This window comes from Choloepus didactylus, chromosome 4 (genome assembly GCF_015220235.1).
Source record: "Choloepus didactylus isolate mChoDid1 chromosome 4, mChoDid1.pri, whole genome shotgun sequence".
In the NCBI taxonomy this organism is placed as follows: Eukaryota; Metazoa; Chordata; class Mammalia; order Pilosa; family Megalonychidae; genus Choloepus; species Choloepus didactylus.
In genome coordinates, this window is record NC_051310.1 from 70,234,317 (window position 1) to 70,254,531 (window position 20,215).

Below are 20,215 nucleotides of genomic sequence, written 5' to 3' on the forward strand. Positions count from 1 at the left end.
GGCCTGGATCACAGACTGCACCTCTAACAGAGCAGACAAAGGATGTTTGGGCCCTCAGGGTTTACTGGGGAGGGAAAAAGAGACTGAAATCAAAGCTTGCCTTTGATACTGAAAAACACCCCTTCCCCAATTCAAAAATTCCTATCTGGGGGCTTAAGGGAAGGGAGCAAAGACCATGGAAAAGATAAAAAGTCCGGTCCATCCAAAATTGAATCCGAAAACCGGTGGAGGCTGAGCGGGAACAGGGAAGGTTGTGGAGATCAATGCATGTGCTTTCTGGAGACCTCCAGGAAGCAGTTGTCCTGAGGAAGTAAAATGTAAAAATCCAAGCACGTGTATGCCAGGGGCTTATTTGGAATTGGGTTCCAGGTGATTCACGAGGAGGCTTCTAATTCTGGGCCCCCCAAGACCATTTCCTGGTCCCAGGGCGCCACGGGTCTGGGAAGAGCCCCCAAGCTGAACTTTTCACTGTTGAGTGTTTGCAGTGTTTTCCTCCTCCCGTCGGAGGCCGGGCGCTTCTGCAGCGCTCCGGGGCTGCACCGGCGCTTCAGGGAAACAAAACCAAAGCGGCCTCGACTCCCCAGCTCCGGCCCTTTGTGTCTCGCGCCGGCCCGGCTCGGGGGAGGGCGCAGGGCGAGGGCGTCCCCGGGGCCCGTGCGCGGAGGCGGGGCGCTGACCGCCGTCTCCGTGCGCCTTGCAGGCGGGGAGTCCGCGCCGCGGCGCCGGCCGCCGACATGATCACCTAGAGGCCGGCGCGGGCGCGGCGACACGCGGCCATGCAGCGGGAGCCGGCGGCGGCCGAGGAGCCCGAGGCGCCGGGACAGGCGCGGCGGCGGCGGCGGCGGCGGCGCCGGGAGGGCCGGACGCGCACGGTGCGCTCCAACCTGCTGCCGCCCCCCGGCCCCGAGGATCCCGCGGCGGGCGCGGCCAGGGGCGCGCGGCACCTGGCCGACAACCGCCTCAAGACCACCAAGTACACGCTGCTGTCCTTCCTGCCCAAGAACCTGTTCGAGCAGTTCCACCGCCTGGCCAACGTGTACTTCGTCTTCATCGCGCTGCTCAACTTCGTGCCGGCGGTGAACGCCTTCCAGCCCGGCCTGGCGCTGGCGCCCGTGCTCTTCATCCTGGCCGTCACGGCCTTCAAGGACCTGTGGGAGGACTACAGCCGCCACCGCTCGGACCACGAGATCAACCACCTGGGCTGCCTCGTCTTCAGCAGGTGAGCCGGCCCGGAGGGCGCGCTGACGGGCGCGGGGCGAGTGGCCCTGGGGTGGAGGTGGGGGCCTGGAGACCGGCTCCGCTTGGGGCTCGAGGAGGGCGTCGGCCTCGACTCTGCGCGGGGACCGTGGCAGCACGGGGGTCCCCAGGCCGGGGCGCCTTCCCCGGATCGTCCCTCAGACCCCCGCGTTCCAGCCGGGAGGGAGGACGCCCGAGCTGGAATCCGGCGGCCGCTGGGTCTCCTCCTCATCCCCAGGCGCTCTGTGCCTTAGGAGTGAAAAAGGAGGGAAATCCTTCCCGGGCACCCTGGCCAGGCCCCACGGGCTGGGATGTTGAGTAACCCATCCGGGACTCTAAACCCTGGCTTTAGGATGCCGGTGTCTGGGGACCACAGAGGGAAGCTGCCACCACGTTTGGAAGATAACATCTCTGAGAGGGAGTGCTGAGCCAGGAGCTGGTCTGTGGTTTCCTATTTATTTTTCTTAAAACTGACCCTTGTTTCCAGATGGAAAGTCTGAGGCTTTGAGGAGTTTGCAGACAGAGCTCACAGTTAGTAGCCAAGAGTGTGGTTGTGTGGGTCCCTCCTCCTCCCTCTGCTGCCACTTCTCCCTTGCTCTTGGCTGGAGATCCACCTGGGAGCGGGTCAGGTAGCCAAGATCACCTCAGGGACTGGTGCTGGGGAAAGCTGAGGGTTTTACCTTCCATCTCAGCTCAGCCCATTTTTCACCTTCCTTAGCTCCTGGAGTAGCAGCTGAGATAGAGCTGCAGGTGGGAAGACGATAGCCAAGTCCTACCTCCCTCTCACACGAGGGCCCCCGGGAAAGCCCCTTGTACTCAGTGGAAGATGGTTTGCCAAAAAGATGGGGGTCATGATTGCTCCTGCCTCCTAGGATGGCTAATATGGGGTCCTCAAAGGTGCATACCTGTGCTTGGAGGGCCTCTGAGCGACACTGCAATGGTTGTGTTTCCATACTTTTTGTACAGCTGAGTAAACAGAGGTTCAGCAAGGTTGAGGCACTGGCCCCAGGTCACACAGCAGCTGGGCGGTAGTGCTGGGATGTGTCCAGGTCATCTGACTCCAGTCCTTTCCTCCGTTCCTGTACTTGTGCTTCTCAAACTTAGAATCACTTGTTAAAAATAAAGTTCTCAAGCCCCAAACCCGAAGTTTCTGACTTGGCCGGTCTGGGATTGGGCCCAGGAGTCTGAATACTTGTTGAGCAGGGATGCAGTTCTTCTGTAATGCTCCACACTTCGAGTAGGGCTGCCCCATTGGCTGGGCAGCAAGCATGGTGTCCGTGGACAGGACTGAGGGCTTCCCAGCTCGTGTTCATCAGGAGCCTGTGCAGAAGTGAGGGTTAGGGGATGCCCCTTACTCAGACACCCCGGTGTCCCCACAGTGAGGCTCTAGGCGTCCATACGTCCACCCTCAACACTCGGTATGCCCCAGTGGGCCTCCAGAGGGTTGAAGGCACATATGCCACCCCCTGTTATTACTGATCCCACAGCTTCTTTAGACTCCTTTATAGAGATGATGAGGCCTCGAGGAGGAGTTATTTTCAGTTGGCAAAGTGCTTTCATTATTCCATTTGATCCTTGTAACAAGCACATGGTGGAGGGATTAGTATCTTCCACAACTTGTTGAGAAAACTGGGGTTGTGACCCTCACTCAGTCCTCCTGGCTGCAGAGCCCAGCACCTCACAAGACATCATGGGACTGGGACACATTCGGCTTCTGTCTGGACCACACTTGCCAGGGTCCTCCTCCCTTCTCCTCTTGCCCCAGCTGGGGTCCTGAAGGCTCAGTGCAGCCCTGAGATGGGTCCAGAGTTTCTTGGGATGGGAGAAGGTTGCTTTGGAGAGCAGCTCCCTGAGTCAGCCTCCTTGAATGCGTTCCTCTGTCCAGGAAGGGTCTGTGGGTTTATCTTCCTGGTGGTGGGTGTGGGGTGGGAACCCTATGTGGAGAGAGCCAGGGCCTTGACCTCACAGCTTCTTAGTGCACCCTCAGGCCTGCATCTTCTTCCTCCTTGGAGACATTGTCAGCATTTTTTCATTCCTTGACCACCCAGGTGGAGGACAGTTGTCCCCATGTCCCACTTCTACTCAGAGATCCCCAGGAAGCCAGGTCAAATTCTTGCAGCCCCAGAAAGCTTGAGATTGATGTTTCTAGGACTGTGCTATGACCGGTGTGGATTTCCTAGCCCACCCTCTCTTCCCCCACCTCCTCTGCACCTACCCTCACCTGGTGTTCCTGGTGAAACATGAGGGCCTCACGCACCACCTGTGTTCCAGGCTTTGTGTACCAGCCCCACTGGGCTCTGTACATTGGCTCAAACCCATGTCGGGCGCTGCTCCTTATTAACTCAGGCCTGGAGATGGGAAGTGGAGGAAACTGGATCCCACCTTGAGCTGACAGTGGGCATAGATGGCACCGTGGAGTATGTCCTTCTGGGCGAGGCATGGGCAGGCTCCTGGCCCAGGACTGGCTGTGATGCAGGACCTGGGAGGGTGGGTCCAGATCCTAGGGTGTGCGGTTGGGAAACCCGACCTCCTGCGTTGGAGCAGCCTTGGGGGGCTCGCTGGACAGGCCTGCAAGAGAAGCCCAGGAAGGATGGCCTTTGTGTTGGGCCACTTTATTCCGTGCCTTTGGTTACCTCGGAGAACATGGGAAGCCAAATTGTGAGCCGTGTAGGAATCTGCTGGTGGTGGGACAAGCCTCCTCCTGGGACAGTTGTCCTAGGTGATGGGCAAATGGGGCGTTCCAAGAAAAGGTCTTGGTGCACAGTCAGAGGGCGCTGTAGCCGTATAACTCTGGCTGTGGAAGTGTGACTGTCACTGTCCCTGGGCTGTGGCTTCCTAGCAGGGAGGGGATCCCTCTCAGAAGTGCCTCTGGGTTCTGACATGTGACCTGAAGCAGTTGATTATTTATAGCCTTCTTTATTTGGTGTTTCTCAATAAAATGGTCCGCCGGCCCTTTCTCCATCAGAGTCACTTATCGTGCTTGTTAGAAAACGCAGCTTCTGTTCCCCGCACAGCCCAGTCAGAGGGTCTGGAGATGGGAGAGCTGGGGTGAGGGGGAGTGGGGTTGTGACCCAATAATGACTCTCCTTCCAGAAGTTTGAGAAACAGTCCTCTGTCTCCATGTCCTGAACCCATTGTATCATCTCATGGTTTGCAGACTGTATTTCAGAAAATCCTTCCCAAATGTGCTCAGCCAGACAGAGGGAGACAGAGGGAGAGAGGTGGTGTTGGGCCTCCGGTGCAGCCCAGTGGGCCACCCCCAGTCCCTGCACCCCTGCCCCATGGGAAGGCTTCGGGTCTGAGCCTCACTCCTGCAGGGCAGGCTCCAGGAGGGTGGAGAGAGGGTAGCCACTGGTCTTAGTCTTGCTTTGTCAGTCCCTGGGAATTCCTCTCCCTCTGGACCATGGGGTGGAAAGACAAGGGGGGAGCTGGGCCTGGTCTTAGGGCTGTGCAACATGTGCATCGTGGGTCTAGGGTACCCAGTCCCAGGGGTCTCCGTCTGAGAGGCTGGACTTCGCGTTAGCTCCAGTGGAAAAGCTCCAGAGGAAAGTGAAGAGGAAACATTTCTAGAAAGTGGACGTGGCTGGGATGTTGTTCAAGAAAGGCAGATGGGAGGAGCCAGGGAACGGACCTACCGTAAAGCACCATCCCCGACCCCTGAAAAAAGAGGGTGAGTGGGGAACACTGTGCAAAGAGCAAACCTCAGCAGTGGGCCCCCAGAAGTGGAGTGAGCAGTGGGCATCCCGGGCTTGAGGTGGGCACCTTGGGCCAGATGCTCTCTGTTGGCCGTGGGACGTGGGCAGCTCACTTCCCTCGCCCACACGCTGTTCCCTGCTTTGTAAATGGAGCACCGTGTCCCAATTCCACATACCCTTTGGCTCTGATCCCGTGGCCTCGGGAAAAGGCCAGAGCTCTTGGCCAAAACCCTAGCCTGGATTAAAATACATACTTCTCTATTTTCTTCTTCCCTTTTGCTTCCACATACTTTGCAATGTTGCAGATATAATCCTTTCGTCACCTTTCAGTGTCTGTCTCTAGGATGGTGTTGGAAATAGTAGCAGTTTTGGATGAACCCGATGTAACTTTTCTCCTGAATTCTTTGGACTCCACATTTGGATTGGAGAGTGGTGTCTTCGTGTCTTTCCATCATCTTTTGGGAAAACAGGTAGTCAGGGAGTGCTTTAATGTTTATCTTGGAATTACCCTAAGTTTTGTTTCTTCCCTTTTCTTTGATTCCCATTTCATTTTTCCCAGCCAGCTAGGGTTATCTGTCTAATCTGTCTTATCTGTGCTTCATGATGTGTTGTTTCAGAAGAGCTTTGCAAGTGGCAAGGTGATGTTCTCACGAGCAAAATTCTCCTCTTGTTTTCTTTTCTCATCATGGGTCTGTTTTTCCGGTTATCTTGTCTCTGCTCTCCCTTTCCTGCCTTTGTGCTTTTTCCCTCCCTTTCCTGATAAGCCACACCCAGCTGCTTCTTGCAGGCATGGTCCTCCCCTGTCAATTCAACAGAGACCAGTGACAGAGACACCTTTCCCCTGGGAAGCACAACATCGTTTTCTTATTTGGAGTAAAAGATTTGCAAAAGCAGAGACACCAAGACAACACCCAGGAGACACTAACACGTGAGGATAATGCAAGTTTCTTTTAAGCAGGTTTGAAGTAACTTCAAATATCCTAGACCATTGGGCATTTTTTTTTTTTTTGGGAATAGTATTCCAACATTGGCACTCACATGTTTTTTTGGAAATAATTTTTCCTTTGATAACAGTTAGATATCATGTATTACTGGGTTCACGGTGTCGAGTTCTAACAGAAAAAGAATCTCTTCTTTCCTGAAAAACTTGACATCAGAGCAGTCTTGTTTGTGGGTGGTAATAGTGGTTCTTTTTTAATGTGTTAATGTGAGCCTGGTGTTTTATATGAAGTCCAGCTTCTCCTGACAGGCATATCACTTTCACATCCCATTTCACAGATAAGTAAACTGAGACTTCACGACTAAAGAAGCAGATGGCAATGCTACAATTTTAGCCCTTGTCCATTCTGCCCTGAGCCTGTTTGTAGTTATTCCCCTACTTTGCACCCTGCCCCCTCAAGAGCAGGGGGCCTCATTAAAAAAAAACAAAACGAAACAACAACAAACCAACAAACTTTTATTATAGAAAATTTCAAACACAGAAGTATACAAATAATGAACCTTTTTGTATCCATCATCCATTTTCAGTTAGCAGCTCAAGGCTAATCTGTTTTATCTGTACTGTCACCTACTCCCACCTCCCATGTCATTTTGAAGCAAATCCAGTCAACATTTCACGTCAATGTACTTCAATATTTGTCTTTAAGGAAACAGTGACTCTTTTTTAAAAGTAAACTACAATGCCATTATCATATCTAAAAAATTAATAATTCCTTCATATTATTAAATACCCAGTCTGTGTTCAAAGTGTCAGTTGACGTTACAGGTTATTTTTTTTCCAGTTTGTGTTTGAATCAGGATCCAAACACGGTCTACCTGTTGTGATTGGCTGATGTATCTTTTAGACCGCTTTTACTCAATAGATTTCCTCCTCTAAATCCCTTTCTTTCTCTTCTATTTGTCCTTGCAATTTATTTTGAAGAAACTGGATTTTTTTTGGTCCTGTAGGCTTGATTCCTTCCCTATGGGATCATTTAGCGTGTTCCTCTCTACTGTAATTCCTGTAAAGTGGTTGGTGGTAGTGCCTAGATTCAGATTTGAAATTTTTGATCAAAACTGCATTCATAAGTGGTGTTCTGCACTTTAATCAGGAAACACATAATATTCACCTCTTTTTGTGATGTTAGCAGCTGTTGATGATAATTGCCTAGATATCTTAATTTAGTAGAGTTTGCAAAAGGATTATTTTCTACATCTTTCATTTCTTTTTCATTTATTATTGCGATTACTTTTATAAAGAGACATATCCCCTCAGCTGCCATCTAGTTCCCAATGATGCAATTCATATCAGAAAAGAGGGATAAGTGCTTTGATGTTGGATTCACTAGAATCCTCCAATGAAAATCAACTGGCTTTTAATTTTTTGAAACTTTTATTCCAAGATAATTTGTCCTATGGGAAAGTTGCAAAAATAAGACAGAGTTCTCATTTAACTCCTCACTCACCTTCTTCTAATGTCAATGTTTTACTTAACTCTCCTACAATGATCCAAGCTAAGAAATTAACACTAGTACAAAACTATTAATGAAACCATACTCTTTATTCATATTTTATTAGTTTTCCATTGTGCCCTTTTTCTGTTCAATTTATTTTGTCATCACGTGTCCTTAGTCTCCTCCAATCTGTGACAGGTTCTCAGTTCTTTGTCTTTCATGACCCTGATACTTTTGAAAAGTATTGATCAGTTAATTTGTGTATTGATTTTATAGCCTGCCATCTTGTTGAACACATTCATTAGTTCAAATATTTGCTTTGCGGATTCCTTTAGGATTTTCTGTATACATGATCATGTCATTTTTAAGTAGAGGTAGTTTTACTTCTTTCTTTCCAATTTGGATGACTTTTATTTCTTTTTTTTTTTTTTTTTTTTCCCCTATTAATTTCCCTGGCTAGAATTTCCAGTATAATGTTGAATAGAAATGGTGAGAACGCATCTTGGCTTTGTTCCTGATTGTCTTAGTGTGCCAGGGCTGCCTTGATAAATACCACACAATGGGTTGGCTTAAACAATAAGAATTATTGTCTTGTGGGTTGGAGGCTAGAAGTCCCAACTCTAGGTCTCAACTGGCCATGGTTTCTTCTGGAGTCTGTAGATCTCTGGTGCTGGTTGCCATAGTCCTTGGGGTTCCTTGACTTGCATCGTTGCCTCCATCACATGACAATGTCCTTGTCCGCCTGTGGCTTTCTCTGACTTCTGGCTTCTACTGATGGATTGTGTCTGAATTTTCTCTCTTTTTAAAGCTTCCAGTAATACAGATTAAAACTCACCTTGGTGAAATTCAGCTACCCTTAAACTACAATAACATCTTCAAAAGTCCTATTTACAAATAGGTTCATGCCCACAGGAATGCAGATTAAGATTAAGAACATGTGTTTTATTGGGGTACATGATTCTGCCTCCCACACCCTGATTTTTGAGGGAAAGCATTCAGTCTTTCACCATTAAGTATGTAAGGCTCTGGGATTTTCATGGATGCCGTTTATCAGGTTGAGGACATTTCCTTTTTATTCCTAGTTCGTTGAGGGTTTTTATCAGGTACGGGTGTTGGATTTTGTCAAATGCTTTTTATGCATCAGTTGAGATGATCTTTCAGTTTTTTTCCCTTATTCATTTAATATAGTGTTATATTGATTGATTTCTGGATGTTGAACCAATCTTGCATTTGTGGGGTATATCACATTTGTTTATGGTGTAGAGTCCTTTTTATATGTTGCTAGATTCAGTTTGCTAGTATTTTGTTGAGCATATTTGCATCTGTGTTCATATGGGATATTGGTCCCTCCTTTTTTGTGTGTGTGATGTCTTTGTGTGGTTTTGTTATCAGGAAAATATAGGTTCACTGGATAGGTTGAAAGGTAGTTCTACTATTCTGTTTTTTTTTTAAGGGGTTGTGAATAATTGGTATTAATTCTTCTTTAACTCTTTGGTAGAATTCTCCAGTGAATCTCTCTGGGCTTGGGATTTTCTCCATGGGAAGGTTTTTTTAGATATAGGTCTTTTTAGATTTACTGTATTTTCCTGAGTTTTTTTGTAGATAATAGTTCTTTTTAGATTTTCTGTTTTATCCTGAGTCAGTTTTGGTAGTTGGTGTCTTTCTAGGAAATAGCCCATTTCAACTTGTTGCATACAGTTGTTCATGGTAATCTCTTATAATCCTTTTCATTTCTGTAATATTGGTAGTGATGCTCCTCTTTCACTGCTAATTGTAATTATTCGAGTCGTCTCTCTTTTGTGCTTGATGAAACTAGCTAAAAGTTTACAAATTTTGCTGGTCTCGTAAAGAAGCAACTCTTCGTTTTGATTTTTCTGTATTAATTTTCAGTTCTGTAATTTATTTATTTCTACTCTAATTTTTATTATTTCTTTCCTTCTGTTTGCTTTGCATTTAGGTTCTTCTTTTTCTTGTTTCTCAAGGTGGATTTTGAGAGATGAGGTTTTTTCCTTCTTTTTTTTTAAAGACGGATATTTACAGCTATAAATTTCCCTCTAAGAATGCTTTAGTTGCATCCCATACGTTTGAGTGTGTTATGTTTCATTCTCATTCATCTCTATTTTCTAGCTTCCTTTATGATTTCTTCTTTGACCCATAGGTTATTTATTATTGTACTTTTTAATCCCATTGTTATCTGAAAACGTGTTGCATGACTTCAATTCTTGAGTTTTATTAAGGCCCGTTTTATAGTCTGTTCTGCAGATTGTGCCATGTGGGCTTGGGAGTAGTGTGCATTCTGCTGTTGGTGGAGTATTTTACAATTGTCTGCTCTATAGATGTCTTGAGAAGGAAAGAGGTACCCAAAATACGTTTATACTGTCTTTTATGTTTTCTTATTTATCTTTTCATGTGGATTCAGTATATTGCTTAGTGTACTTTCATTTTAGCCTGAAGGACTCTCTAAAGGTAGGTCTGCTAGCAACAAATCTCTTTGTTTTAACTGGGATGTCTTAATTTCTTCTTCATTTTTTGATAGATACTTTTTCTGGATACAGAATATTTGGTTGACAATCTTTTTGTTTCAGCACTTTGAGTAAGTCATACCACTGCCTTTTGGCTTCAGTGGATTCTGATGAGAAGTGAGCTGTTAATCTTGTTGAGCACTCATTATACACATGAGTCACTTTTCTCATTTTGGATTCAAGTGTGTGTCTTTATATTTCAACAATTTCACTAAGATGTAGCTAAGTGTGGATCTCCTTGAGTTTATCTTACTTTGAATCATTCAGCTTCTTGCATATCTAGATTAATATTTTCTTGGGTTGTTACAAATATTCTTGCATACGTAGATTAGTATTTTCTTGGGTTGTCAAAATTGGGTTGTTTTCAGCCAGTATTTCTTTAAATATCCATCCTGTCTCTTTCTCTCTCTCCTCTCCTTCTGGTACCCCCATTATGTAAGTGCTGATGCATTTGATGGTGTTGCACAAATCTCAGAGGCTCTGATCAAACTTATTCATTCTTTTTTTCTTTCTTTCCTCACATTAGATAGTCTTAATTGATTTATCTTCAAATTAGCTGATTCTTTCTTCTGCCAGCTCATATCTGCTGCTGAGCCCCTTTAGTGAAATTTTCATTTCAGGCATTATACATTTCAACCCCAGAAATTCTATTTGGTTCTTTTATTTATAGTTTTTATTTTTTACTAATGCTCTTCATTGGATGAGACGTTGCCACATTTCAATTCTTTAGACATGCTTTCCTTTAGTTCTTTGAACATATTTATAATAGCTTTATTATATAAAGCCTTTATTATATTAAGTCTTTTTTCTCATAATTTTAACACCTGGCTCCCTTACAGACAGTTTCTGTTGTCTGTGCATGGGCCACACTTTACTCCTTTGCAGGTTCATAATTTTGGACATTTTATATAATGTGGCAACTCTTGGAATTAGCTCACCCCCCCTCCCCCCCAATGGTGGTGGTTGTTGCTGTTTTTGTTTATTTCTTTATTTAGTGTCTTTCCTAGATGAATCCTTTTAAGTCTATATTCCTTGTAGTATGTGGCCGCTGGAGACTGTTCACTTAACTTAGTAGTAAGCTAATGATTTGGCAGAGATTTCTTTGAATGCCTTGAAGTCTTCCACCCTTTGCTGAGGGGCTCTGTGTATAGGGGGGACAATTCTTTTTTGTTCTAGCAGTTTCCAACTCTCCCTTAGCCTTCATGTCTTGGTCATGCAGGGCCTCTTGGTCCTTCCTGGGCATGTGTGCAGCCCTACCCATGTGCATGGCCTTCTAAATCCCCAAGAATATATCAGAGCTTTTCAAAGCCCCTATGGACACTTATTTCAATAGCTTCATTCTAAGACTTTCTTTTTTTTTGGCTAGATCTAGTTTATTCCCACTGGTATTGCAGGCTCTGGTAGTTATAATGTCAAACAATTGATGCTTATTGTTTTTGGTGCACACCCTGGAGATATAACTTTTGTCACAGAGTGAGCTCCAAGTCAGGTCCCATAATGACACTGGTCTGAGGATGGGATTTTTTGAAGAACTCCTTCTTGTGGCTGAAAGTCTGCTAATTTTCACAGCTATCATGGTTGTGAATGTGCCGGTTTTCCAGGCTACCACAGAGCTCGTGAAAAGGATATGGGATTAGGTCAAGTTAAAGTGCCACACAGCCTACTGCTCACACCAAGGTTCAATAATTTTTTTTGAATAAACTCTTCTTGGATTGTTTCAAGCCTTTGGTTAATATCCAGAGTTCTGAATAAGGTGGCTTTGAAAATTTTTGCCAGTGTATTTGTTGCTTTTATGGAGGGTGGGATTGCAAAGGACCTAACTTTACCCCTCTGGCATTCTTGCCTCCTGGTCAGTTATTTTGTAGAACGTCTCTCAATTTGGGTTTGTCTGATGTTTCTCAGGATTATATTGGGGTTTTGGATTTTGGGCAGGAATACTACAGAAGTGATATGACCTTCGTAGTTCATGATTTCAGGGGGTGCATGATATCAACACATCTTCTCACTGAGATGTTAACCTCCATCATCTGGTTAAGATGGTGTCACCTCTGTATAAATGCTATTTTTTACCTTTGTAATTAATAAATATCTTGGTGTGAGATACTCTTAGACTAGGGGAATATCTTGTTTCTTCTCAAACTTTTGCCCACTAATGATAGCATCCGTTGATGGATCTTGCCTGCAGTAGTTATTGTTGTAGTGTTATAACGGTGCTTTTCTATTTCTCTCATTCCTTCTGTACATATTAATTGGAATTCTTTTGCAAGGAAGAGCTGTTCCTTCTCATTTACTTATTTATTTATCCAATTGTTTATGCATATGGACTTATGGGTATTTATTTTATCTGGTAGGTTATAACTCAGTAGTATCGTAATTTATTTTGTTGCTCACATCGTTCCAGCTTTGGTGCTGGGAACCCTTTCGAATTGTTCCTTGTGTCTCTTTGATATATTCCAATTCTTTCTCAAGCTCTTCCGTACTTTCTGGCTCCAAAAGATTCTCCAGGCTCATCTGGTATTTTCCCTGCCTCAGCTCTGGAATCAATTACTTCTGTTGGGAGCTAATTATCTTTTTTTTTTAAAGTATCATTATAAATTCATGGATTTATATATAATTGATTGGTTTTAATTCATTGTAGTTCTTATCGTTAATTGATGTTCTTAGCCAGTAGGAGACAACTGGAGTCCTCTAGGCATGACCTTTCATCATTTTCTCTGGTACATATCCAAACTCATCTTCTATACTTCCTGCCCCACTCTGGAGCCAAAAGAGGCTTCGTTATTTTTAATGAGATTCTTCTGTAGCGCTCAGTGGCCCTGAAGCCAATGTGACTTGTCCAGGTTTATGGTACGGTGACTAGCTAACACTCACCTGAGTGTCGTTCAGTAGGTCATTCTACAGCCCCTCCCCTGTACCTGGAAGAGGCCGTGGGGTCTTTTTGGGGGGAGCAGCACTGCCTCCAGGCATGTACCCCAGTGACTTCTGCTGTGTCTGGCATTTGGTGGTGTTGGAACTGGAGTGCTCAGTGGTCTGAGATGACTTTGCCCTGCTCTGGATAGCCCCACCCTGTATAGAACTGCCCTGTCCAAAGGCCAGTGAGGCCCTTGTTGGAAAGCTCTATCAGAAGAACATTTAAAGACAAGTGAATCCGCATTCCTGATTCCTTGGCTGGAGACAATTGAGAATGGACTGTTGGGCTCAAGCCCAGATAACATGGTGGCCCAGCGTTTTGTTCAGTTCCCATCATGTGGAGCCCAATGTACTTATTTGTACAAGACATTCCTTACTATATTTAGTGCATTGAGAGAACCCACAGGAAAAATGAAGAGGTTATTTTCATTTGTACTTTTTTAGGATACTCTTAGCTTGCCTCTGTTTGCTTCTTTTGCATTTTTCCAGAGTACGGTTCATATGCATTGCCCTCCCAGACCCTCTGTTTATTTTTCCACTGTGGGTACTGCATTTTGACGTACTTGGCCTACCAGACTACTTTCGTTAGGTAAGGATGAATTCTGTTACTTATTTTTCATTAATCAAAGGCATTTAAAACCCCCATCAATGAGGTTAAACCTTTGCCTGCAGTGTTATGCTGGGTAGGTTGCTTTCCTCTTTCAGGACAATTTCCTCATCTAAATACCAAGGGAGGAGAGATCCAGAAAAAGGGTGGAGTGCAATGCCCAGCAGGTAAATGTTTGACAAGGTTACTGACAACTCATTACTATTATTACTATAATCACTATTACTTTAATTATTATTGTTGTTTTTAGTATCTTTTGATCAAAACATTTGCTAACATTGTTCCTACACTGCAGTAGCTATAATTCCAGCCCAAACAAAGGGGTTTTGGTGTCATTTAACCTCTGTGGTTTTATCATGGGTAAATGAATATTTTTTTGAAAAGCGTTTTGAAATAGTGAAGATAGCTCACAAACTCGCACTGCTGACTTTATTGATCCACTGGAAGTCTGGTGGTAACTTCAATTGAATTGAGTATCTTCTTAGACATACACCTTGCTGGAGAGGAGCACTATGGGGGAAATGGTAATGTTAAGACATTATTTGCTTAAATTAATAATTTGCAAAGCCCTGCAATGTACATTATAAATCCAATTGGATTTGGTCATAACCGCTTTTTCTTTGTTTTCAAAACTTCGCAAAATGAGTTTAATTCATTGACCCATTTAATAGTGTCTTTGAAATTCTCACTTGCTTATCGACAGTTATCAAAATGGAAACCTCAGGTCAGTCTTTGGCTTTCAGAAGGACAGTCAGCCTGGGCCAGCACTGGTGGGCTTCCTCGCGGAGACACACAGGGGGAAACTTATTGGAAGGGTGCTCTCTGGGTACTTAGGAGACCTGTGATCTCAGAAGAGGGGAGAGCTTCACAGTCAGTTTTGGGATCTGCTTTATTTTTCCTTCCACACCAGTTCTGACTCTTGAGGAACTGTAAGGCCTTCCTAGAAGGGCTCTGGGTGTGAACAGTTGTTGGGGGGTGGGCCGCGTCTGACTTCACAAGGCCACTCCTTCCAGAGCTCTGCAGAGCCTCTGAGGCTCCTGCAACCCCAAGCCTCTCTCCCTGCAATTCTGTTTCCCCCCAGTACTCTTCTGAGTGGGAATTTGCACTTCCAAAGGAGCCCGGCACTAGAGGGGTTAATGAACTGGAAGGAAAACCCCAGCTGCCCCCAGACATTTGAGCTGAGTCATTGGTAGGATTTTAAGACAGTTGGATCACTCTTTTATCCTGTTGTTTAGTTGTTTTTATGAACTTCCAATAATTAAAAAAAAAATCAGTTATGTTTTCATTCCACGTTCTATCCTTGGTCAAAATATGAGCCTGCTGATCATCGTGATACTTCCAGGACATGTCTGCTGTGGATCCGAGAGGGGAATGTGGCAAATATTAGGGAGCACCCCATTTATGTTTATAAGGCCTTGTCTCCTCTTCCCATGAGCTCCCTGCACAGCTGCCCAGACTTGGAGTGGGATCCCTGGGTGAGTCACGGGCTCCTGGGTGGCGACGTAAGAACCAGCAGATGGGTCGTGTCCACGGTGCTGGGTGGGGTAGCTCAGACACTGCATCTTCCACTGCAGTTCCTGTTCTCCAGAGCTGATGAGCACTTGGAGTGTGCCAAGGAGACCGCTGTCATCCAATAGCCCCGTCCCTTCTCGGCTCTTCTGGGCACAGCAGAGACCCCAACGCACAGATGTTGGGGACTTTCCTTGCTCTTTGGGAAACTGAAAAGCATTTTTGTTTCAGTTGCAAAATCCATCCTCTCTCCATATCTTGGTCATCTTGGGTGTTGCCTCAGAGAATTCAGAACGAGCTGAATTAAAAAGACAATGCAGGAAGAGAGCAAATCAAAGTTTACTGTTCCTCTTGAGATGCCTTCTACTTTTGTTTCTCTCTGAACAAGCTATTATTTTTCCTTATACTCTTTATTTTGAAATCATTTTGAACTTCCAGGCAGTTGCAAAAATAATACAAAACCCATGCAGTGAACTCTGACATACCCCCTGCTGCCATTTTTAAACATAAATCAGAGTGACGTTTCTCAGGATGTTTCATATAGACAAACTGTTCACCATAAAAGTTCACCTCTGTGGAAACGTCTCAAGATATACGTGGCATTTATTTATCTCCTAAAAAGATAGTACTTTTATTAAACCACATGATATTTTATTATGTCTGTATTTCCTCATGACTAATTAATTGGTAAAAACCTGGGCAGTCACATTTTCTATTCTATTTGTTCTCATTGTCACTGCTTTATTTGCTTTCTTTATTCATTCTGCCCTGGTGTACTTCAGTCAAATCAGACCTGTGGTATTTTTCCTGATACTGAGTTGGCATTTTGACTTGCATTGTAACATTTTCCACTTTGAGTCATTTTTTTTTTTTTTGGAAAGAAAGCATAGCTTTTAAGGAGAACGGAAAGTTTGATTCATTCAGTCAAAATTTAGTTACTGCCGTGCATGCAGCCACCTTGGCAGCCGTGTGGGGGGCTGTGAGCCAGGACGTGTGCCCCCACGGGCCCAGCCACTGCTGGCTGCATCCAGGAGAAGCTGAGAGCGGGGTTTGCCCGCTTACAGGGCTTACTTTGGTGAGCTGTCGAGGCTCACCCCTGACCACTGCTCGCCATCCTGCTTCTGGTCTAATTTTCTTCCTTTTCACATTTTGGTCTCCCTTTCTGTCAGCTCATCAGCTGTGAAGTGTCTGGAGGGACTTTATGGGATTTCCTTTGTCAGGTGCCCCTTGGGGTGAGTGGGGAGCAGAGGTGCATCAATCTTGGCTCCCTTCCCTCCTGCTGTCTGCAGTGACATCAGAGATCAGTCCCTGCCTCGTGGTCCCCGGGGCTGCCTCAGCCCTCTTCAGCCTCCCCTGAGTCACTGACTTCACCCCTAACGTATCCTCCCACCCCTGTCAGCTCCTCGCCTCTCGTCCACCCTCCACGTCACCACCAGAGCTGTCGTTTCAGTTCAGAAATACGTCATGTCTTTCTTCTTCTTTGAATCTGGAACCTTCTAGCGAGTGTGGACTTTATCCGCACCCTGAACCCTGAGCGGCAGCCCAGGCCTCCATGCAACCCCGGGGCTGTGCCCACACCCGTAGCTCCCCTGTCCATCCCTGCTCTGCCACCCCAAGTGTGAGTGCCCTGCCCTCCCCTGGCTCCCTCCACGGGTGGCCTGTCTCTTCCTGGCTCTCTGAGGCCACCTGAGGGAGCAGCGGCCTTTCCTGGCCTAGAACAGAGGCTCAGTATCTCTGATGAACAAATAGACAAAGGAGTGAACTCGTCCTTGCTGTATCTGAGCCGCATCACAGTGAACCCCAGTTCTCCAAAGATGGCCACATCCTCATCCCGGGAGCTGTGACGATGTTGCCTTAAGGGCAAGAGGAAAGTAAAGTTGCTAATCCACTGACCTTGAGATGGAGAGAGTGTCCTGGATTCTCCAGGTGAGTGCAGTCTAGTCACCTGAATCCTTGAAAGGAGGGAGAGAGGTGCACTGAGAAAGGACTCCATCCGCTCTTGCTGGCTTGGACAGTGGAGGGAGGTGCCACAAGCCAAGGAATTCAGGCAAGCTCTAGAAGCTGGAAAAGGCAGGGAGGGGTGCTCCCCTCAGCTTCCAGAAAGAGACACAGCCCTGCTGGCACCTTGGCTTTAGCCCCGTAAGACCCATGTTGGACGTCTAACCTCCAGGACTGCAAGATAATACATTCACGTTGTTCTAGCCAATAAGATGGAGTAATTTGTTAGAGCACCCATAGGAAACGAATACATCCCTGTTTGTGGGAAGATCTAACACACAAATACCAGGTTCTGGAATGATGGCTTGGCTTTTCATGTGTTGATACTGATTGAGACAATTTCACTTGAAAACTGCTGTAGTCATATGAATTTGCTGAGAGTAAATGTAATAGCCTTAAGGAGCTGAGTGGAATCATGAAGATGTGTTGTGGTGGAAAAGAGTCTTTTTTTTTCTTTCGTGTGATTGATGTATTTAATAATAAAATATCCTGTTATTTCTCTGGCATTGTAAGCTCTTCATCAGGACTTTTACTAACTTTTAGTCATCAGGAGCTGTAGCCTGCCTCCTTTTGATCTTGGGCCTGCTCTTAGATGGGATCAAGCGGTTTAAATGTTTCTGGCTTTTGAGAAAGTGTCTAGAAGCAGACAGTCATCCCCGCTAACGCCAGGGCCCAGAATTCAACAAGGATATTGACAGAGTGGCCTTATGGTTGGCTTTCAAAAAAAAACTTAATTGCTGTGATGGCTGTGGTTTTCAGGGTCGTTGGTAGTCTTCAGACTTTTCAAAATCCCGCAACTCTCTGATTGAAAAGTATTTGTGTATGCACACCCAATGTGTATTTATTTATTTGTAAAATGTATGCATGCACTGCACAGACATATTATACCCCTTAAAACATATGCAGAATCTCAATAAGAGAGAAAGAGAAATAGAACTGCAAACACACGTTTTGGTATTTTTTGGGCAGTTTTCTCTTGGTGAACACATCCCTCTGAGGAGGCCTCGTTTGGTGCTGTGCTCTCTTGGTGAAGCCGGCACAGGGAGCCTGGGCCTATCAGCCTCTAATCATCTCATGTGCCTGTGGAGTTGTCCCATGTGCTCCCCCCACCCCCATTTTGCACCTGAGGGCCCAGGCTGTCCCTGCGAGGGTGCGGCTGGCTGCGGTGGGTGCAGCCTGGCCACGCTGTAGCAGGGAGAGTGGAGTCTGCCCCTCCTCTCTGCAGTGACTCTTGACGCCCTTGAGGGTCTCTGCCTCTAGGGATGGCCAGGTGTGGGCTTACTTGGGCACCTCCTGTGCCCTCCTGTGCTCCAGGTATGTGGGACTGGGTGAGGGGAGCTCTGTGTGGGAGCTCCAGGGGTGGAGACGCCATCTCCTTCTTCACCCTTCTCTCCCTCTGAAAGAGGCCCTTTAAACCGCAGGCATCCACGTGTGCTTACTCTGCTTACAGTTTAAAAGCGAGCAGGAAAACAGAAATTATTTTGAAAGGAAAGCAACTTCAATTATTTAATTCACTTTTGGTTACCTGAGGAATTCATCTATCCCTTTATTTAAAAATATGACATCGTAAAATGAATAAGTAGGAATGTGGTGATAGGTAGAAAAAAACATCTCTTAAGTTTCATTACTCAAAACAGGACCCATGGTTTAGAAAGGTCCATAAAACTGCCTTTTATTTGAATCGTAATTCAACTTGAGATGGGCAATTTATTAATCTTTCCTTTTGTAGAGGTTCCCGCTGACCCAAAGATATAACGTGGAGAGAAACCTAAGACTTGTTATCTCAAGATCATTTCCACTGAATGGCAAATTGTCTACACCCTTCACTAAAACTTTCAAATTGAAATGGTATGATATACAACCAATTTTAAATAGTAAAGATGTTATTAAAATACATGTTGTTAAAGTATTACAGTAGTGTAAAGGAACCCAGGCCCATTAGCTCCTGCCCACCCCTCCCATGTAGCAGAGGGGGCCCGGGAAACTGCCTTCTGCCCCACGCTGCATTAACCGGGATCCGATGGGAGCCCCAGCAGGGCCGAGGAATGAAGCACACCAGAATAGAATTGCATGGGGCAGAAAACTAAACTGTCATTGGAGCCACAGTCCACAGAAGTAGGCCAGAACCTGTGTGCTTAAGCTAAACAGGCTGGCTGCCTGCTAAAAGGGAAGATTTAAATAGAAGCCAGAGACTTCCAGTGTCCCAACCAAAATGTTCAGAATGTGAACAAAAGGATTTCAGCCAATGATGTGGGAGGAATCAAGCATCCATGGGCAAAAAAGAACCTAGACTTAAATCTTATACCTTATATAAAAATTAAGTCTAAAAGGATCATAGATTTAAATGTAAAATGTAAAACTATGAACCATCTAGGAAAAGAAAGCATAAAAAGTCTTGGGTACTGAGGATGAGGCGGAGTTCTTAGCTTTGACTCCAAAACTCAATCCAGGAAAAGAAAATTGATAAATTGGACCTCATCAAAATTAAAAATTTTTGCTCCATGAATGACCCTGTTAAAAGGATGAAAAGACAAATTACAGACTGGGAGGAATTTTTCCAACCACATATCCGACGGAACGTTTGTGTCGATAATATGTAAAGAGCACTCAAAATTGAACATTAATGAAACAATCTAGTTTGAAAACTGGCCAAGAATATGAGGACACATTTCATACAAGAGGAAATGACAACCACAAATAAGCACATGGAAAGGTGCTAGACATCATTAGCCATTAGGGAAATGCAAATTAAAACCACAATGAGACATCATTACTTATCTAAATAGCTAAAATAAAAGTAGTGATAACACCAGCTGCTGCTGAGGGTATGCAGAAACTGGATTTCCCATGCATTGCTGTTGGGGTTGTAAAACACACACCTTCTCTAAAAAGAGTTTGGAGGTTCCTTTTAAAACTAAAAGTAGACTTACTATATGATTCACCAATTGCACTCTTGGGCATTTATCGTGGAGAAATGAAAATTTATTTTCACCCAGAAATATATACATGTATGTATATAGCTTTATTTTTAATAGCTAAAAACTGGAAACCACCGTGTGCAATTCCAGTTGATGAATGGATAAACAAAATGTGACACGCACAGACAATGGAATATTATTCAGCCATAAGAAGGAATGACATTCTGAGGCTGGCTGCAATGTGAGTGAACCTTGAGAACATGATGTGCTCATTCTGTGAAATAAGAAGGCACATGCCACGTGTCCCTCAGTGAGCGAATGGTTAGACAAATCCATATTGTGGAATAGTACGCAGCACTGAAAAGGATTGTGTGATTGATACACTTAA

General features: G+C 45.2%; 1 protein-coding gene across 5 annotated transcripts in view; it reads left to right on the plus strand.

Annotated features, from left to right (window-relative positions):
- Positions 1 to 666: 666 nt before the first annotated feature.
- The window catches only part of ATP10A (ATPase phospholipid transporting 10A (putative)), a 203,930-nt gene continuing 184,381 nt past the window's right edge, over positions 667 to 20,215 (plus strand). For all 5 annotated transcript variants that reach the window (XM_037832821.1, XM_037832820.1, XM_037832823.1 and 2 more), the window contains exon 1: positions 667 to 1,219. In XM_037832821.1, coding sequence (XP_037688749.1) covers positions 777 to 1,219 — 443 coding nt within the window. In that variant the 5' untranslated portion in view covers positions 667 to 776. The remainder of the gene's footprint in view (positions 1,220 to 20,215) is intronic.